Raw genomic sequence first — 17,901 nt, 5'->3', positions numbered from 1 at the left:
GTCTTCTGTCATGTCTTTTCTCTGAACAGTGAAGTTTACTTGGACTCAGCTGTTCTCTGTGTTCAGGAGCTCCCCCTGGATTTTGTGTAGGATGTGCGTCAGATCCAGACTCTCTGTGAGCATCTTCAGCAGATTCTCATCGTTCTGAACCCCCTCCATGAACTCCTCATAGGACAGCTCCCCTGGAAACAAACACCATCCATGATATTAAAAAAAAAACTAATCGACACAGGTCTAAGGTACAAAATCATATGCATTTATTTATTTTCACTATGAGTAAAGAAAATGTATTGAAAATCAAGACTGACCAACATGAGGGGAAAAAATCTGGCGCAAATTAAAACAATAACTGATCACAATACTGTTCATTGTATGCACTGATTGAATCTACACAACACATGCGATCACTTTGAACTGAAACAAAGAAAACTATTCTGACTTTCACGTTTATGGTGTATTTTCATGTTTACTAAAAAGCTTAAAAACTCCTTTAGCCAGTGCTACTCACCATCGCCGTCAATGTCAATCTTGTCAAACACCATGTTGGCAAAATCCTCGGAAGATAATTCATTCGTCATCCCATTAATCGCTCGAATGGACTGCAACACAAAAGAGAGACATTCATGAACTATACATATCATAGACCAGTCCCACAGTGCATACGCTTATCTTTTGATTTATGATTTCATTATAAACGTCTATCCTTTATGTTCAGCTCTGTCTCTGACTAATCTAATACAGATACTATACTATACTGAAACTGCTTCCATGCTGTACAACTGCAGTGGTCTTGGATTAAGAGACTAAACACAAAAGTCCTCTCCACTTCTAACTTTGCCCACCAGGGGTCAGCAAATTCACAAAGAGTGCATTCTCCACTCCACTGGAACTACCCGTGTCCCTAAACCTGGTGGGGTAGATACTTTTCAGATCTTCACGGTCCTCGCGGGTCTAAGCAGGTTATCCCAGGAGAGTGGGTGCATGTTATTGGCTCTGGCATTAAATACCTGGCTACGTCTATGGGCTACTGGTTCTCAAACTGTACTATGAGTGCCACTGGAGGCGCACTGCTCTGTTTTGGTGGAACTCATTTTTTTTTAATGTCATTAAAGAAAAACACTGTCTACTTGTAGGTTGCCGCATGTTTTCATACCAGTTTTTATGGGCACAAATATTTAGTGACACGAAATGTTAAAGGGACTAGATGCAAGTTGGTCATTTTATACTCACTACTGCCCCGTCAGGTCTTACGTGTAACTGCAGGTTTTATGTTAAGCTCGTGCATGACGGCACCTCGGACCAAATTAACAACTGTTTGAGTGACAGTGCAGGATTTTAGAGGCAGTTGTGGTGAACAGGTCTGAGCTCATTAGGACATTGCTGATGCATGTGGGGGGAGGAAAATACTTCATTTAAAAAAAAAAATTAAACTCTAGTCTGTTTTAAGTGCTTAAATCCACTAACTAATCGGATTTTGCTGTTTCATTTTTAGCAATTCATAATCTTTAATAATACTGTATCCTGGTTTATATGCAAGATGATCCAGAATTAGACTTATTTTACTTGATTGAATTTCACTTTATAAGCACATCATTGCTTAAGTACATGTCTCACCTTAATAATGAGGAGAAGCTCGTCCCGATCGATGCACCCGCTTCCATCTATGTCATAGAGTTTGAAATACCACTTCAGCTTCTGCTGGACGCCAGCCTTCAACACCAGGCTCAGAGCCGCTACATACTCCATGAAGTCTATGTAGCCGTCCTGCAACAACATTAGTAAAACTATTGTGAGGTCTGCTACAAAAAAGAGAGCATTAAAATATCCTCACTGGTGATAAACAATTTTGAGAGTATTGTGATTATATTACAGATTATTAAAAAAAAAGATTCAGGTAACTAAGGTTAGCAGTCAAAATAAATCCTCAAAGCCATAAGCCCTAGTGAATGTGCAAAGACCAGAATGAACACCTCCTTCTATGTAGATGGACTTGCTTTACACACATATTGTTAGGCAGAAACAAAACAAAAAAGTTCTATAAATAAGTTAATTTAATTTATAACCTGGTTGCTGAAGTTAAAAAAATCTTATGTCAGACCTAAGAATGTAGCCTCACGCTTAAACCTATCCTTTTTTCAGATGATTTTCTGTTTTAACAAATAGAGTGACAGTGTTTTAGTGTCTACAATCTACAAAATGCAATAATGGATTTATAATGGTATTCCTAATAATATATTTACATGTTTATTGTCGATATGTTTTCCTTCTTATCCTGTTTTCTAAAAATGAATGCAGATCTGGGTCGACTGGTAAGTGTTGTTGTTGGGATAAGCCCCTCCTGTAATAGGCCATTGACCCTCGCCCAGAAAAAAAAGCTTAACTCTCCTGCAGTACCAACATATCCAAACAATGTGGTGTACACAACAACGTAAGGACACCACACAAAGTTGCAGTGGGTTCAGAACAGACCTCAGACCTCCTTCACTTCTATTAACATACAAGTCTGAGAGCAAAATGTTTAAGAATCTAATCCAACACAACATGAACATAACATAGGAGGGGTATGAACGAGTTCTTTCTGAACCCAGTGTATTCTTGACATGCACCAGCCTGCAGTCAAGTCACTTACATCGTTCATATCAAAAGTCGCGAACATTGTCTGGACATAAGCATCCGAAGACTCCGACAGATTCTTCAGGCCGAAAAACTGCTTAAATTCGTAGTACGTAAGAAGTCCTGATGGGCACTCTGTCATGAATTTCCTGTACCACTGATGGCTTTCGCAGGCTTGCAGCTCCTCCACGTTTGTTCCGGCAGCGTTGCCCATATTATATCCTCAATCGATCAGTCAAAGAGTAAAAATAAATCCTTTAAAAAGCATAGGAAGTTCCTTTCAAAGTCCCGCGCACATCCACTCATCACAGGTGAGCAGAAGGAAAACCCCTTGAGGCAGCGGGATCTCCCCGTGTGAGCCAATGCACTCATCTGTGTGAAAGGATCTGAAAATGTAATCCACTTTGCGCAGCAAGACTTAACTAATTAAAGAGACCTTAGACCCTTGAAATACATGCCACTGCACAGAGCTCTGTAAAGACCAGGCGTGAAAAAGTGTAGGGCCATTATAGTAAAAGTATTTGAATTAAAGCAAAGTGACAATTGTGAAATGCTTAATGGTAAGTGATGAATAAAACACACGTTTACATTATGCAGGTTAATTCGAATACCTGTCCAAATGCTCAACGGTTTCACACGGCATTAAAAAATAACGTTTAATCATTTTGGAGCAAATTCTTCCAATGTGTTTATTTTGTTTGTCTTCCTCCTAATGAATTGAGAAATATTGTTCCATATTCATAAAGCCTGTTTAGTTAAGTCTCCTTTGTGTGTGTACCTTGCAGCTTACTCCAGTTGGTTAGACCCTCTTAACGCTCCTCCTCCATCTGACAGATCCTGACATTTGCAGCAGGGAAACAAAGCTCCTGGTGAGGAAAGGTACATGTGTTTTAGTGGCAGGGGAAACTGGGGCACCTGGTGGAACGTTACGCAGACAGGAGGAACATGCAAACTCCACACCAGGCACAGGAATCAAACCTTCTTGCTGTGCCATAGATTTTATTCATACAAGATAGTCACTTTTTTACTTTTAAAACTAGGTCAGATCACTCTTGCAGGAGATCCTCAATCACAATGAGTTTCTTGATGAACATGGTCACAGCAGGTCAGGTGTGCTTTTTTTCCTGAACCTGAAGGAGATTTTCCTTCTAACCCTTTGAAGGTGTGAAGGAAGTCACATTCCTCGCAACAATATAAAACAATGCTCTGACTTCATTTCAGTGATCAATCCATTAACGCCTCGTCTTAAAACTATGATAGACATTCACAACCTGGATGTTCCTCACGTTCCTCTGTGACAAGTTTATGCATAGCTCTGTGACACCAGCTACGATTTGTGGTCTCCGCTGTTGAGTAATGCAATAGTTGTACTTATATAATTCAGTGGGTGAAGAAAGAATAAAGATCGGCTGCCAGCGCATTCTTCTCATTAGAGCGTCAGTGGCACCTGAGAAAACAGGCCGGACCAGTCCTCTGTGTATCCACGACAACCGGCTGATTCAGGGAAACGCATGGACGGCGTTCGAGGACATTGTGTGTTCATACAATATGTTATTATGTCATTACTGAGGCGGCGCGCTGGTAATGCTGATGATAAAATAGGAATTCAGATTTTATAAATATAAAACTTCAGTGAAAACATTATAATTGTGATAGAGCGTTTTTTACAGGTTTATGTGGGAACCTAAATGTTTAAAAAGCAATACCAGTTCAATCATATTGTTATGTTTAGTGCAATATGTTCCTTGCATTTGAGAAATTAACACATCATTAGGTACACCACTGAAGACAGGGAAATTTCATTTACTTCCCATCGGTTAAAACATTCTGGCGTCACATTCGGTGACTGGAGACCCCCAGTGCTCGCAGTGGGACATATGATGCACTCCATAATGTGGTATAGACATCTCAACTGATGGGTCCCAAAAATGTTGATAAATGGTTTAATCCGCCTTATGATCAATTTTGTAATAAAAAATCAGAGAGAAAATACTGTTTTGAATGTTTTAATGTAAGTCGAGTTGTTTATGTTTATTATATGCTATACCAGTGTTTTTAAACTTTTCCTTCTGACCAAATTAAGATTGAATCAGGATCAAGGTCTAAAACGGGTCTTCAGGAGACTTAAACTGGAATAATTATGTCCAAACTGGGTTTATACCATGTCTACATCAGAAAAACACAGAACCTGTTTGTATTATTAAAGCTTACTTATAATTAATGATGTATAAAACTGCAAATGACCATGAGCACCACCTGAAGAGGTGCAAGTACCTCCAGTGGTACTCGGACCACAGCTGAGAAACACTGCTAAAGAGTCAACCATTATGCCATGAGACTGTCAAGTGAGCACAGGCACAGACATTAGAAACGTGGTGCCATTTCTACATGATATCATTTGGTAGAGCATTGATGGTGCAACAACAACAACAACAACAACAACAACAAAAACAGTTGGAGAAATGTCTCCAAACAGCACCAAGCCTTGTACCAACAGGTTTGATCAGTTCACAGATACCCCTCTGTATGGCAAACCCCAAACTGAATGAAGTAATGGAATGTCTTAAACATGTGCGTGCGTTCATGTTGATCTGACTACGTGACACTGGAACTCCTGGTCCCACCTGAGGGAAGCAGTGGAAGTCCAGTGCTGGAAGCTGGATCAGAGGGGATGGTCAAACCTAATCCTCTTTACGGTTGACAAATCATCTTCTCTCATACCTCACCTGCTGCTCCACACAACACAGTGACGTACGTCTGAGAGGAAGGGATCTGTTATTTACATGAAGTTTCAAAACATGCTTTTGAGATTGTTACAGTGGAGTTAAACACATTTATGAACACATGAAGGGAACCATTTATCTAGTCTTCACATATTAATATCTGTGTGTATAAAATGGTGGATTTAAACTTATAAAATTTAGTTAAAGGCACACTGCGTAAAATTTTGGACTATATTGTTGTGGCAAAACAAAACATGCTCCTAATGACCAGCTCGAACACAGAAAATGCTGTTACTGCAGTGTGTAATAAAAGAATGGATTTGGATGTGAAACTAACCTGTTTAAATCTCAAATTCTACTGCCTTTAGTCACATCTCCATGGAGGTGAGCTGGAGACGTACCCACTCCCAGTAAAGTTTACAGTCATATCTTAGGCGGGGTGAGCCTCATAGATGTTTGTTGTACAATTCTGAGGTATTTTTTAATGATGAAAATAATGGTCATAATATAAATGCTTGTATTTCAATTTTATTTATTGGGTAAAATTCTACACGGTGTGGCTTTAATGAAGGACAAATTAGTATAATTATTTATCATTATTAACGTTGTTGTTAGGCTGTAGAGACTAATCATTAGAAACTTTTTACTCAATCATAGATTGTAAAATTAAGAAATGTAATTTTCCTAAATTACGGTACAGTAGCTAAGCTTTAGGCAACACATCAGAAAAATGAATCTAAATGTAGAACAAAGATAACAATTGTATTGTATTGAGAGGCGACAGGGGATCGGGGATGCCTCCTTCCTTCTGTTCATTTGTCTTCGACCTAAAAGTGGATCAGTCACAGCTGCAGCGGCTGGAGCAGGGCAAGAGGAATGTACACGCGCTTTGAGGAGGCCTCACCTATGGGCGTGACCGTGCGACGCACTGACGTCACGAGCGTAATTCTCCCTCCCTCCCTCCCTCTCTCTCTCTCTCTCTCTCTCTCTCTCTCTCTCTCTCTCTCTCTCTCTCTCTCTCTCTCTCCAGGAGTTGAACAAACCTCTGGATCGAGTCAATATCAAGGCGAAAGCGCTGCCCCTGCTCTTAGAGAGAGACGCGCAGATTGTGTTGGACTTTCCGTGTTTCAGAATGTGCCAGTATTTTTCCATTTATATTTAATCGTTAATCGAGCCACAATGAAGAGGGGCCCGCTCAATTTTTTGGGTCGAAAGAACCAGTCACTTTTCGACACCAGCGTGAAAATGAAGGACATGGGTAAGTGCCAGCTTTCAGCAGAGCCTTAACATGATCGCTGACAACACAACCTTTGTACCAAGGGCACTGGCCTGTTTCTGTTATTGGTCTGTGGAGCAACAATGGATATATCAACAATAAGAGTTAGCGTTAAACTATAGAGCTCAGCCAAAGTAAGAGAGACAGAGAGCTTTTCATGACACTGGGATTTGCTGCTGAAAAGTAATCACAGTTTTGAAAATAGTCGTATTATTGGGCGATTCTGTGTCAGGCTTTGATGTAATAGTTTGTGAATGTTAAACACATTTAGAAGTGGCATTACTTCATTGTAGAAGTGGAATGCATAAGTTAATGCCCGGGCACCCAGGTGTCCTTTAGCCCTTGTGGTCAATTTCCTACAAATGCACTTGAAGTAATTTCAGATACTTTATTCCATGCCCTTGAAGTAGCCCTCAGCTCTAAAATAGTGACCCCTGCTTTAAAGGTTTAGAATCAGCTTCTATTGGAATACTTTGTCTTATGAATCTTAGGTTTTTCTTTCTACTTCTACTACTTTTACTCGAGTTTCAGTGATGCAATATAAAAATAACCAAATGTATTGCAACCAAATACATGGAGCAGCCATGTATTTGGTTGCATTCAACAGGAAAAGGAAACTATGGTGTGTACAAACCACAGAAGGTAAACAAATGAGAGAAGCCACCAGCTTATGCCTGTGATTTCAGCCATCTGGTCTTTTCATTAAAAATAATTTTACAAAGGGCAACAGTGTTTGGAGCATTCATCCACACAGATCCTATGAACAGTGGTTTGAGTCCAGCTCTGACTGGTGCCAGATACTTAACCCACCTTACTTAGGTTTGAGTGTGGTGTGCGAGTGATTGGTTGTGCTCAGAGAGTCCGAGGGCAGAGAATGGCATCTGCGCTTCTGTTAGTCTGAGTCGACCCCAGGTCAGCTGTGGCTACATAGACCGCTTCAAGTTTTAGTTTAGAAGTCGATATGTCAGTGCTCCTAAATGTATTTGCACTGAAATTACAATTTTATTATAACAAAGGTGGCAAATCTAATCACAATCACAATGCTTCCAAAAAGGCACCAGTTCAAGTTTATAAGTTGACAAAGATGTAGGTAAAAGATTAATTTGGTTTATTTCAATACAATAAATTAATGAACATAGTTGGTGTACATTTCTCGCCGTTTGGTTTTGAGTTCGGGGAAAGTCTTCGATGACAGAAGAGTCAGACTAAATGTTTCTCAGTGACAGGCTCTCATCACTCACTCATGACAGAGAGGAATTAACTCAGGAATGCACAGGACTAATGTCTCGTCAATAGTCTCCCACAGCGTCCCTCTTTCAGCAAGTAGCACTTCTCTGCTCAGACCTCAGTCACATTTTGCACTTTTACACCCAACTTCTGATCACTTTGTAAATCACCAAACTTGCCATGTGTGACTGCACCTTTTGGCTCCAGCTTACGTCAGATCAAGCGTGACTCACGAGAAACAGAACTACGAAAGTAACTCTATGATCTGCCCTTCCCAAAGTTTGTACAAGTGTCCATACATGCTGTAGTCACCAGTCATCAGTGACATAATGGGAAGAAATTTCATTTCCTTCTTAACACATCTCTGTGATTGGGAACAGAGTGTCATGAATGCACAGCAACAAACATTTTAAGACCTGAGTCTCAAGTTTCCTGTGGTTCTCAGGAATGAGAACAATAGACTAGGTGACTGTGGTCTGTAAAAAGCATCTTAAAAACAGATCTAACATTATCATCTACCTGCACAGTATTGCAAGGATGTAATGGCACAAAGTCACATTGTGATTTAGATTAACTCTACAGCCATGTGTTACTGATCTTTTCTCGTATTTTTTTTTCAGATGATGTCGAGTTGGTTTTGGACTCTGGGACCATCATTGAGTCTGGCACAGCCAGTGTGAGAGCCAGGCCCACAGTCAAACATTATTCTGTGAGTACAGCCTCAAAACACCATTTTGTCAGTCACTAGCTAACATGAGCAAAGACAGATAAACAACTGGGTCTGGGTATGTAGATAACTCTATGAAAAAAAGGAAGGAATAGCATAAAAAAAAAAAATGTCTTTAACCGGACTTAGCTCTAATGTTTGGTGCTCTTTACTGGGAACATGCAAATGTAATAAAACACATGACAGAGCCTTCAACTAAATAACAACAAGGTAATTTAGTTTTGCTGCTCATTCAAGGGACCTTGTCAGTTCTGTCATCAGCGAAAGAATTAACAAAGCAACTTGTCCTGGTTTTAGGGAGGAATACAGAAAGTTGTAGAGAATCATGAATAAAATCATATAATCATGTAATATTCAAATCTCTGCATGCTAGAAGACAGAAAGGTGAAGGAGAGATTTGTTTCACTGCTCTATATATAAATTGGCCTCAGTTGACCAAGTTGCGTCTCATGTAACATTGCTACGCTACAGACATAAATAAGGTTTATCCAACAGTAGTTCACACACCTCTCCGTCTGGGAGGTTTTTGAGTGTGTCTGAGGCATGTGCGGGACAGCCCCACCCAGAAGAGCAAAGGCAGGTCAGCTGCTACTCCTGCCATAAATGAAAGTGACTCATGATCAAGAACAAAATAAGAAATCAAACATTCAGCGGCGCACCCTCGCCCTGCTGGGCGTTCATAAGAATCAGCTTAGATTCCTGTGAACACAAAGAGAAAAGTCATAACAAGGTGCGATATCGGGCCCTTTGCCAAAATGAGTTAGTTAAATGTTATGTTGTTAGGAGACTTATGCAGGGAGACATAACGACACCAAAATACTGCGTACACAGCCAAGATAAATACAAGTAGGAAATGTATTACAGGTGTCTACAGAATTAATACATCTAAAGCCCTTTCAAAGGACATGCCCCTGTAATTGCAGATCATTATTGTTCAAACATAGACTGTTTCAGCAATGCATTGTCTAGTCATTCAAATTCCAGTATAGACATCAAACATATATAGATAATTTTACAGAAAAAAATAAAATAAAAAAATAAGAAATAATAGATAATAAAAATAATAAAAAAATAGCAGATATTTCCAGCATTGAAAAATACCTCAAACAAACATGTAATTTTGCTGTGAGCGGCTCAGATCTCCTAAGACATGACATAACTTTACCGGGAGTGGGTACGTCTCCAGCTCGTTTCCATGGAGATGTCGACTAAAGGCAGCAGAATTTGAGATTTAAACAGGTTAGGTCCTCATCCATATCCAGTCATTGATTTCTCACTGCAATAATAGCATTTCCTGTGTCGAGCTGCTCATTAGGAGCATGTTTTGTACTGATGGCAACACTATTGTCCAAAATGTTACGCAGTGTACCTTTAATTACAAAAACGATGTACTATACGGCATTCAGATTTTCAGAAAGTAGGTATTAAAAATCATAAGTTCCGCCTTGCATCAAAATGTAAGAGCACGCTAACCTGTTTTCAGAGCTGTACAATACCTCAGAACTGGTTTGTTCACTCTTTAGCTCAATACCAAGAAAAGTTCTCACGTCCGTCAGTGCAACACAGCTTATTGTCACTTTGGACTTGAACTTCTGAAATGGCAAATGTTCATAATTGTTTATTTTTCTTCATAGTCGTCGACTGACAGTCTCCAAGGGTTTGCTGTTCCAACACCCACAGTGCCCCTCTTTGCCCCAGCAGTCAATGGTACAAAGTTCAATGGATCAGGTAAGCCCTTAACCGCCTCCCACAAGTACTTTGAACTGTCATATGGAGTGGCGTTGTTGTATGCCATTATTTACACTCAGATTACTTAAAGCAGCTTAGATTTGATGGATGACTGCAATTTCAATATATCTGCAAGGGTTGAAAATTGAGGTCAGGTCAATGTTTGACCAGGAAATTGCTCAATTGGTTGAAATGGATGGTTTGCATTAGATTAGGATGGGGAGTGTTTTTTTTCCCCCACAGATTTTTAGAGATCAGAAAGATATATTTTATCATGTTTATCATATGTTTTATTTAATTGCTTTTTTGATCACACATGAAATTATGCTGTTATGATGAAGGTATAAAGTTAAAATTGCTATTCAGATTTCACTTTGTGTTGTTATAGCTAAAGAGAAAAATAAAACCACATTTTGTTCGTTGACAAGCTTTGGCCAATCAGTGGGTCTCTAAAAAAAGGGTGGTCAAATACGTTACTCTTCGCCATCAAATTTTACCCCTATGATAATTAACCGTATAGGACACTGTTCATATACAAATCTATTTTGTTCATTTAGAAGTTTGGGGTGATGTATCAGGTGGATATTTTGACCCAGCAGCTCCTAGTGGGACAGTTTGGGAATTCATTTTTGCATCGAGACCTCTTCGCTCACTGTGCTTTCTTCCTCTTGTCCAGTGAGTGACGACCAGTCGTCTAACGGGTCGACCATCTCTGTGAATGACCCGGTCGACGGAGACATCTTTGTCCCGCCTCCTCCTTCAATTGCTCCGCCTCCTCCTCCTGAGGTTTTCGTGCTGCCTCCTCCAGAGTTCATGGGCGACCTGAGAACTCTCCAGCCTCCTCCGAAACCTGCACCAAAACCACCCTCTCAGTTTGTTTTCATGCAAGAAGACGATTTCACCTTTTTGACCCCTCCACCAATATCTCCACCCAAACCCCCATCTACAGGATCAAGTGGTTCGTCATCAGTGTCTATCTCTAGCCCATTAGCAAAAATAATTCCTGAGCATCCCAAATATGCCCCACCACAACCACCTGAAGAAAAACAGAAGGCCTTTAAGAGTCCACCTCCAAAGCCTATTCGGATATCTTCTGTCCCAAGCATGGACTTGCCCCCGGACACCCCTGCCCCTCCTCCTCCAGTGCACACGCCTACACTGTCCACATTTAATCCTCAATCCCCTGCAAAACTGTACAGTGCTCCTAAATCAACATTTCTAAACGGTTACGAAGAACATGGTCCAAAGACCAAACCTAAATTGCTCATGGAAGATTCCGGAGCAGGCCCAAATGTGCGAAAAGAGGCTAAAGTTGCAACCAAACCAATAATGAAAGCTATAGATACAGAGGGAGTTACAGACGTCAAGCCAGATGTTTCCAAGCCTGCACAGGAGGTCAGGCAAACAGAGACAGTACCAAAGATAAGTGTCCCACCTCTCCCAGCCACTCCACCCAAGCCAGTCCATGAGCGCAAGCCAATCACAGCAGCAACATTGAAAGAATTTTCCAAAGCTTCCAAAAAGTCCTCAGTCAACAACAGTGATCATATCGCAAAAACAGAAAGGTTAAACGGACCAGATGCATCTTCAGTCCTCAGTGGGAAATACAGTCCACTGGTCGATCGCAAACTGCGTAATCTCAATGGTCCCAGTGCTCAGAAGGACAAGTCGCCTCTTGCACTGTTAATGGCTGCTAAACAAAGAGACAGGCCCAGGACGACTGCACATGAATATAGTGTCCCGAGCCGAAGTTCTCTAGCGTCAACCAATTCTGGCTCAAGCTTGTCTCTAAATTCACAGGAGGAGCAACCAGAAAGTCCACAGCCACAGTCAATCTATGCAACCATAAATAAATCACCAGTGAATCCCAGAGTGCCATCCGCTGGTAGTCCATTCCCAAGCCAGACGGTACAAGTGGCAAGTCCACTCAAACCAAATCCTCAACACGTTGATGATAGTACACCAGATTTTGATGTGCCTTTCCTCCCTCCTCCGCTTGAGTTTGATGATTTTGAAGATATAGGGCCACCTCCTTCTGTGTTTGTACCAGACCCTCCCAAAATGGCTGCCCCAACTTCGATCCCTGTCCCACTTACTCCTCCTAAAACACCAGCACATAAACTGCCCACTGCCCCTGTCATACCAACACCACCCAAGTCCGCACCTGCACCCCCGCCCCCGCCCCCGCCACAACTTCCACCTATTTCAGGCACAGCCGTCAAACCCAAACCACCGCCAGTCCAGGCCAAACCCAAACCTGCCCAGGCCCCTTTGCCCACTCCGGCCACACCGAGCCAAGCCACTCTTCTGAACATCCTCAAGAGGAAGATGATGGAGATGGATCAGAAAATGGGCAATGATGTGAGTGAACAAGAGTCAAATTTGGACGACTGGGGTGTGTCAGAGGACAGTCCAGTGCCTGTAATGCCGAAGGTGAATTCACCCAAGAACACTGTGGTCCACAAGTCGCAGACTCTAGATATGAATGAGCTCCAGAGTAAAGTGACCCAGAAAAATAAGGACATATCCCCGAATAGAATTCCTATTCCTACTAGGTAAGAATTTCTGACAGTTTATGTATATGTATATGTATATGTATATGTATATGTATATGTATATGTATATGTATATGTATATGTATATGTATATGTATATGTATAGAGCTGCATATCATTGCATTACGGTAGGGTACGTATTGTGCATCTTGCTGTTTTAACATGACACTACAATAACACAATAAATAATTATTTCTGTAGAGAAAATGCAGATTATGTCACAGCGTGGCAACCACATTGCAACCAAAGCCAAATGAATGTCACAGTTAGTTATGAAATCTGCTTTTATTATTATTTTTTGTTTGTTTTTCTACACTCAAAATTTGAGGAGTCTGTTTAGAATGAAAATGATGAAATAGCATACTCCTTTTATGCTATTAAAATATGAAGAAAACAACGCCCTAACTAATTAAAATGTGCCTTGTAAAATCTGAGTATGACAAGCCACATTAATTAATATACTTAATGCCAATCCCAAAACCTAGCAGTGTGATTGATAAAGTATTAAAGACATATTTAGACAAAAATCCTACGTACCCTACTTTTTCTCAATATTTACATGTAAAAATTAGATTATGTAAATGTTTTTAATTTACATTTCTAACTGTATTCATTTCATTTTTAGCAATGGACCCTCAAAACATCAGTATGGAATGACCTTCACAGTTCGACCTGGAACCAAACAGCCCATTACACTTGTTCGAAAAGGGGAGTCTTAATGTTGTACTAAAAACAAATATTATGTAGATTTGTGTAAACCAGGGATCTCCAACCTTCAGTGAGTTACTTTGAGGATTCTTCTATACTTTAATGTCCCCGTGGGGAAATGTGGCCTCAGCATTTAACCCATCCTTCAATGCTGCTGGGGCCAGAGTACAGCAAAGTTGCAAAGAAGATATTTCAACACAAGAAAAAAAAAAAAGCTCTCAGTCGTGCAGGAGTTTTCCATCTAAGCCAAAACTTCTTAAGCTGTCACCCCCACTGGGTTGTTTTTAGTATTGAGGAAATACTGCCTCTCACCTCTGTCATCAAAAACAGCAGACGCTGAATATATGATGATGGCTCAAGAATCTTTTGTCTACCAAACAAGGAAATATAATTGTATTTATTTCCTCTTAAACTTTCATATTTAACCACACAAGTCACGTGTGACTCATCCAGCTTACAGTGGTGAAATACTGGTAACTTCAGGTTGGCGATCCCTGGTAAATCTTTTCACCCCATTGAATGTCAAATCATGAAGCACTTTGAACAAACGCTAATAGTAATTGTCATGTAGCCTATTCTTTTTTGGAGTTTTTCAGCAAAGCCATAAAGTGTTGTCTGCGTGAAGCACATATATGTATGAAGTCCGTTTTAGCTGCTGTGGTTTATTATATTATAATTTGCACCTGTCACATTGTGGTGGAATAAAATTAGTGATAAAAGTCTATAGGTGGTTAAAGCAGCTTTTAAGAGAGAGGAAGTTTATAAGCTTTTCTTTATAAGATATGATCATATTATATAATCGAATGTATATGTTCTATTGTCACAATATTTATTCTATGAATGAGTTATGAGAATGTCTTGATTTGATTGTTTATTATATATATATTTATAAGGGAAGTCTTTTGTTTTATGTATCCCAGTGAGAACTTGTTTGTACAGCAAAGCATTTTGTAAGATATAGGCATTTATTAAATGTAGATATTGGAAAAGGTTGTCGTTATGTTGTTGATAATGTGTTCTTCATACTCCCATTTCATGTGTAGGACATTGTATACCAGGTCAGGTTGCCCAATGGACTCAACGCACCCCCAGAAAAATCTATTGAGGACTGGGGTAAATTGCATTAGGAGTATATGATGGGCTGGTCAGAAGATCTATGGCAGAAGTACAATAAGCAGCTTGTCGTAAAGCTATTATTAAGCACAGCACTTGTGGCGTATGCCTTACCTTATTTGCCATTGACACAAGTACCTGTAATCCCGTTTACTTCTGAGCCACACAGATATACTCTTTTAGCACAGAGGTTATTTGAGCCTGAACCAACTAGCTCGACAAAAGATCATACTATCAATACTTTTAATGTAAATTTAAACATTACAAATAACATGAACAAAATGAAAACATGAATGATGTGACAATACAAAGAGCTTTCAATAGCATAAAAGGTTTTACAGTATTCAATGACCGTGACAGTGCTTTGGAGATTCTATCAGATTCTATAAATACGGCCAATCTCATAAAGCTGCAAAACCTCTCAGGTAAATATTATCTTAACAGCTTTTATCACCATGTCTAGGTCTAAGACAATGTTTTGAATCTAAGAGCTTGAGGTTGAATTAGGAGCTGAGTCAACGGTGTGGTGGAGAACTGCATGATCCCAGCCAACAGTAGTAAGAGAGTTAGAGCCTCCATGGAGCCAGCTCACGCCTTTGACAAAGTCCTGGTGCCGAAGGTCTCGATATCTAGATCGCGACAAGATCACAGTCAATATAATTATTGGATTAGTTATTTTAAGACAATAAACTATTTAGTGTGTGCTGTTTGATGTTATGCACAAACTTACACTTCTTTCAGTTCAGAGTTCATCACAGCTATGGAACAGTCATTGCTAACAGAAGCCAGCAAAGCAGCACTGAAATTATAGAGAAAAAGATTAAGTGAATTGTGTAAAAATCTTGATGCACAGTGAAAATACTTTTACCTATGTGTCGAAAAGGCAAGTGCATTCACTCTGTGGCTGTGGACATTCTGGACCTGAGCTGGCTCTGCACTCTGGAAATCTTTTAGAGCCACTTGGCCCAAACTATCGCCTGAAAAGAAGATATAAAATAAATAAAATAAAGCGTGCACTTGAACAGTGCATTTGTATTTAATTGCTTTCAATACACACCAACGGCGATAGTGCTTTTGTGGTGTGGGTGCCAGGCTGCAGTGGAAGGAGAGCAGAGGGAAGTAGCCATATCTGAAGAAGGAATACAAAGAATTAACATAATTCAAGTACAATTCCAACATTAGGTGATGTGTGAAACTGTTCACTCCAACCATACTCACCTATTCGCGAGGCTGGTTTACTTGGCTTTCTACTGTCCCACAGCAACACACGACCGTCCTATGACAAGGACAATATTATTTAGAAGACATACATTAATGGGCTATATAATGGGCTATATGCACATGAGTTAGTGTCACATGACTTCAGAGTGGATTCCCATCAGTACCTCAATGTGTGTGAAGTTTTCATTAACTATTCATTGATTTGTGCAAGACATTGCTAATCCTCATTGGGAAAATAGCAAAAGTGTACGGACTACAACCTCGAGAGATCACACTCTGAAGTCACGTGTCACTCATGCGCAAAGACCTTACTCTTTTTAATGTTAGTGCTGGGTAGAAAATGTCTTACTTGTCCACAAGAAACAAATAGAGAATCATCAGTAGGACTGCAGATAACGCAAGTCACTGAATCTGTGTGAGCTGGAGGAAAGAAGATATTTAACTTTATTTTAGGAAGTCACACACAGGAAACACAACAAAAAATGGATTAACGGCAAAGAATCCCTGAGAGTCGTAAAGAGTATAATGAAATGAGAATTATAAATAAATGAAAAATCATGCAATTTGTCGATATAATTCAAATACTTACCGTGATAGGCACTGACTACAGTCTCCTGACTAAGGTCCCAGACTTTGACTCTGCAGAAGAAAAATAAACAAGTTGTCCTCATAACTTTTGTGTTATGGCAAACATTTTAACAGTTGTGTGCACACCAGTAGCTCACCTGAAATCCATGCTGCCAGTAACAGCACCAGTAGCACCACACATGGGACTTACGCTGGTTACAATGTTGTCATGCTCATATTTGGTCCATTTGTTGACCAGCAGGCGCTCATCCTCTGTCAGTTCCCAAAGCTCCAAGGCACCTGTACAGAGAGCACAGTTAAGCTACATTACAAGCTCTTATTTAGATATGTTGACTCAAAGTACTCACCAGAGTCAGATGCAAGAATAATGCTTTTCTCTGACAGCCACTTCACATCAGTGATCCCAGCCTCGGTCTGTACACCCGCTTTGCAGAAGCCCTCATTGGGGGCCTGCTCTGAATTACTGTAGACCCACACAGAGCCCTGCCAGTTTCTGCCAGTGAGACTAGAGGCACCAAGAAGCAACGACCCATCTGTTGGCACACAACACAGTCACCAATGAAACACAGTGGCACAAAACACAACAAGAGCACAGGCTGCTTTACATTTTAAAACACTGAATGGACATTGCGGTTTCACCTGCTCTATATTGGACCGCGCACAGGTGTTTTTCCATGCATGCTGGCGCGTTTGGAGGTATATCCCATTTGTTCTCCTTCACCATGCTGCTGCTTACGGCGCCTTTCATCCAGAGGAAACTATGTGAGGGCTGTCACGGTTTACTCCGCGAACTTATCCACGATAAAAACACACGTACCAGCGTTTCATATGCTTAAGAAAAAGAAAATAGAGACCTTCAAACTGTTTAGGGTGAACAGAAACCACAGAAACACATGCGGCCAGGACACACACTTCCTAGTTGGGTCTTCCTCTGCGGCCGTGCCGCTTCCAGAGTGTGTTTACTGCCATCTCGTGGCAGACGTTTGTAGTCTTTTCTTGCACATGAATGAATAATGAAGAATGAAGAAAATAAACACGTACATTAATAATATTTTTTTTTAACCCCCAATCCAGATAATAACAACTTGATTATAGAGTTCGGGAATGTGATGTCATATCGCTAAACATACGGGATTAGCAGCAATTGTAAACTAATGGAGATTTTAAAAGTTAAAATACTATATTGTTCACATTAAAACACTTGGACACCACAGTGTGTTAGATGTATTTACAAGGAGTAACTCAGCAGCTAACGGAGTTGTTCCACGACTTTTTGTCAATAGATCCATGTTTTTCCTCCACTTTTTATACAGTTTTTAGTCAATGGAAATGTATGCTAACAGCTGCAAAGATGGCCGATCTCCATGGTAACTGTGGCATTTCCCCCCGAAAGTGAGACCGCCAACGTTTTTGCTACAGTTT

General features: G+C 40.3%; 3 protein-coding genes across 3 annotated transcripts; 1 reads left to right on the top strand and 2 right to left on the bottom strand.

The window, feature by feature from the left end:
• Positions 1–13: 13 nt before the first annotated feature.
• guca1ab.2 (guanylate cyclase activator 1Ab.2) lies at positions 14–2,827 on the bottom strand (the record flags this gene model as incomplete). The annotated part of the gene is made up of 4 exons (XM_079578901.1): positions 14–182; positions 509–599; positions 1,615–1,764; positions 2,630–2,827. 4 exons carry the CDS (start codon positions 2,825–2,827, stop codon positions 46–48), a joined length of 576 nt encoding a protein of 191 aa, XP_079435027.1. The 3' UTR covers positions 14–45.
• Positions 2,828–6,447: 3,620 nt separating this feature from the next.
• Positions 6,448–13,869, top strand: LOC306979732 (uncharacterized protein). The gene is made up of 5 exons (XM_079578828.1): positions 6,448–6,594; positions 8,460–8,548; positions 10,201–10,294; positions 10,971–12,849; positions 13,475–13,869. The coding sequence occupies exons 1-5, from the start codon at positions 6,516–6,518 to the stop codon at positions 13,566–13,568; spliced, it is 2,235 nt and encodes a 744-aa protein (XP_079434954.1). The 5' UTR covers positions 6,448–6,515; the 3' UTR covers positions 13,569–13,869.
• A 1,078-nt stretch (positions 13,870–14,947) lies between these two features.
• wdr77 (WD repeat domain 77) lies at positions 14,948–17,298 on the bottom strand. The gene is made up of 10 exons (XM_079578172.1): positions 17,119–17,298; positions 16,827–17,012; positions 16,617–16,758; positions 16,481–16,530; positions 16,241–16,311; positions 15,889–15,946; positions 15,728–15,799; positions 15,539–15,647; positions 15,401–15,469; positions 14,948–15,299 (listed from the first exon to the last, which is right to left on the bottom strand). Exons 1-10 carry the CDS (start codon positions 17,225–17,227, stop codon positions 15,155–15,157), a joined length of 1,011 nt encoding a protein of 336 aa, XP_079434298.1. The 5' UTR covers positions 17,228–17,298; the 3' UTR covers positions 14,948–15,154.
• Positions 17,299–17,901: the final 603 nt, after the last annotated feature.

Source organism: Gobius niger, assembly GCF_951799975.1.
Source record: "Gobius niger genome assembly, chromosome: 20".
Taxonomy (NCBI): domain Eukaryota; kingdom Metazoa; phylum Chordata; class Actinopteri; order Gobiiformes; family Gobiidae; genus Gobius; species Gobius niger.
The sequence above is the reverse complement of the archived record's forward strand: the minus strand, read 5'-3'. Positions and strand labels throughout refer to the sequence as shown.

What these genes read in the sequence shown, in the direction of transcription:
- LOC306979732 (XM_079578828.1), top strand. Translation starts at nt 6,516, where the DNA reads ATGAAGAGGGGCCCGCTCAATTTTTTGGGTCGAAAGAACCAGTCACTT. An exon ending in CGTGAAAATGAAGGACATGG is followed by an intron (nt 6,595 to 8,459) that starts GTAAGTGCCAGC and finishes TTTTTTTTTCAG; the next exon opens with ATGATGTCGAGTTGGTTTTG. An exon ending in TACAAAGTTCAATGGATCAG is followed by an intron (nt 10,295 to 10,970) that starts GTAAGCCCTTAA and finishes CCTCTTGTCCAG; the next exon opens with TGAGTGACGACCAGTCGTCT.
- wdr77 (XM_079578172.1), bottom strand. Translation starts at nt 17,227, where the DNA reads ATGAAAGGCGCCGTAAGCAGCAGCATGGTGAAGGAGAACAAATGGGAT. An exon ending in CGCGGTCCAATATAGAGCAG is followed by an intron (nt 17,013 to 17,118) that starts GTGAAACCGCAA and finishes GTGTGCCAACAG; the next exon opens with ATGGGTCGTTGCTTCTTGGT. An exon ending in TATTCTTGCATCTGACTCTG is followed by an intron (nt 16,759 to 16,826) that starts GTGAGTACTTTG and finishes CTCTCTGTACAG; the next exon opens with GTGCCTTGGAGCTTTGGGAA.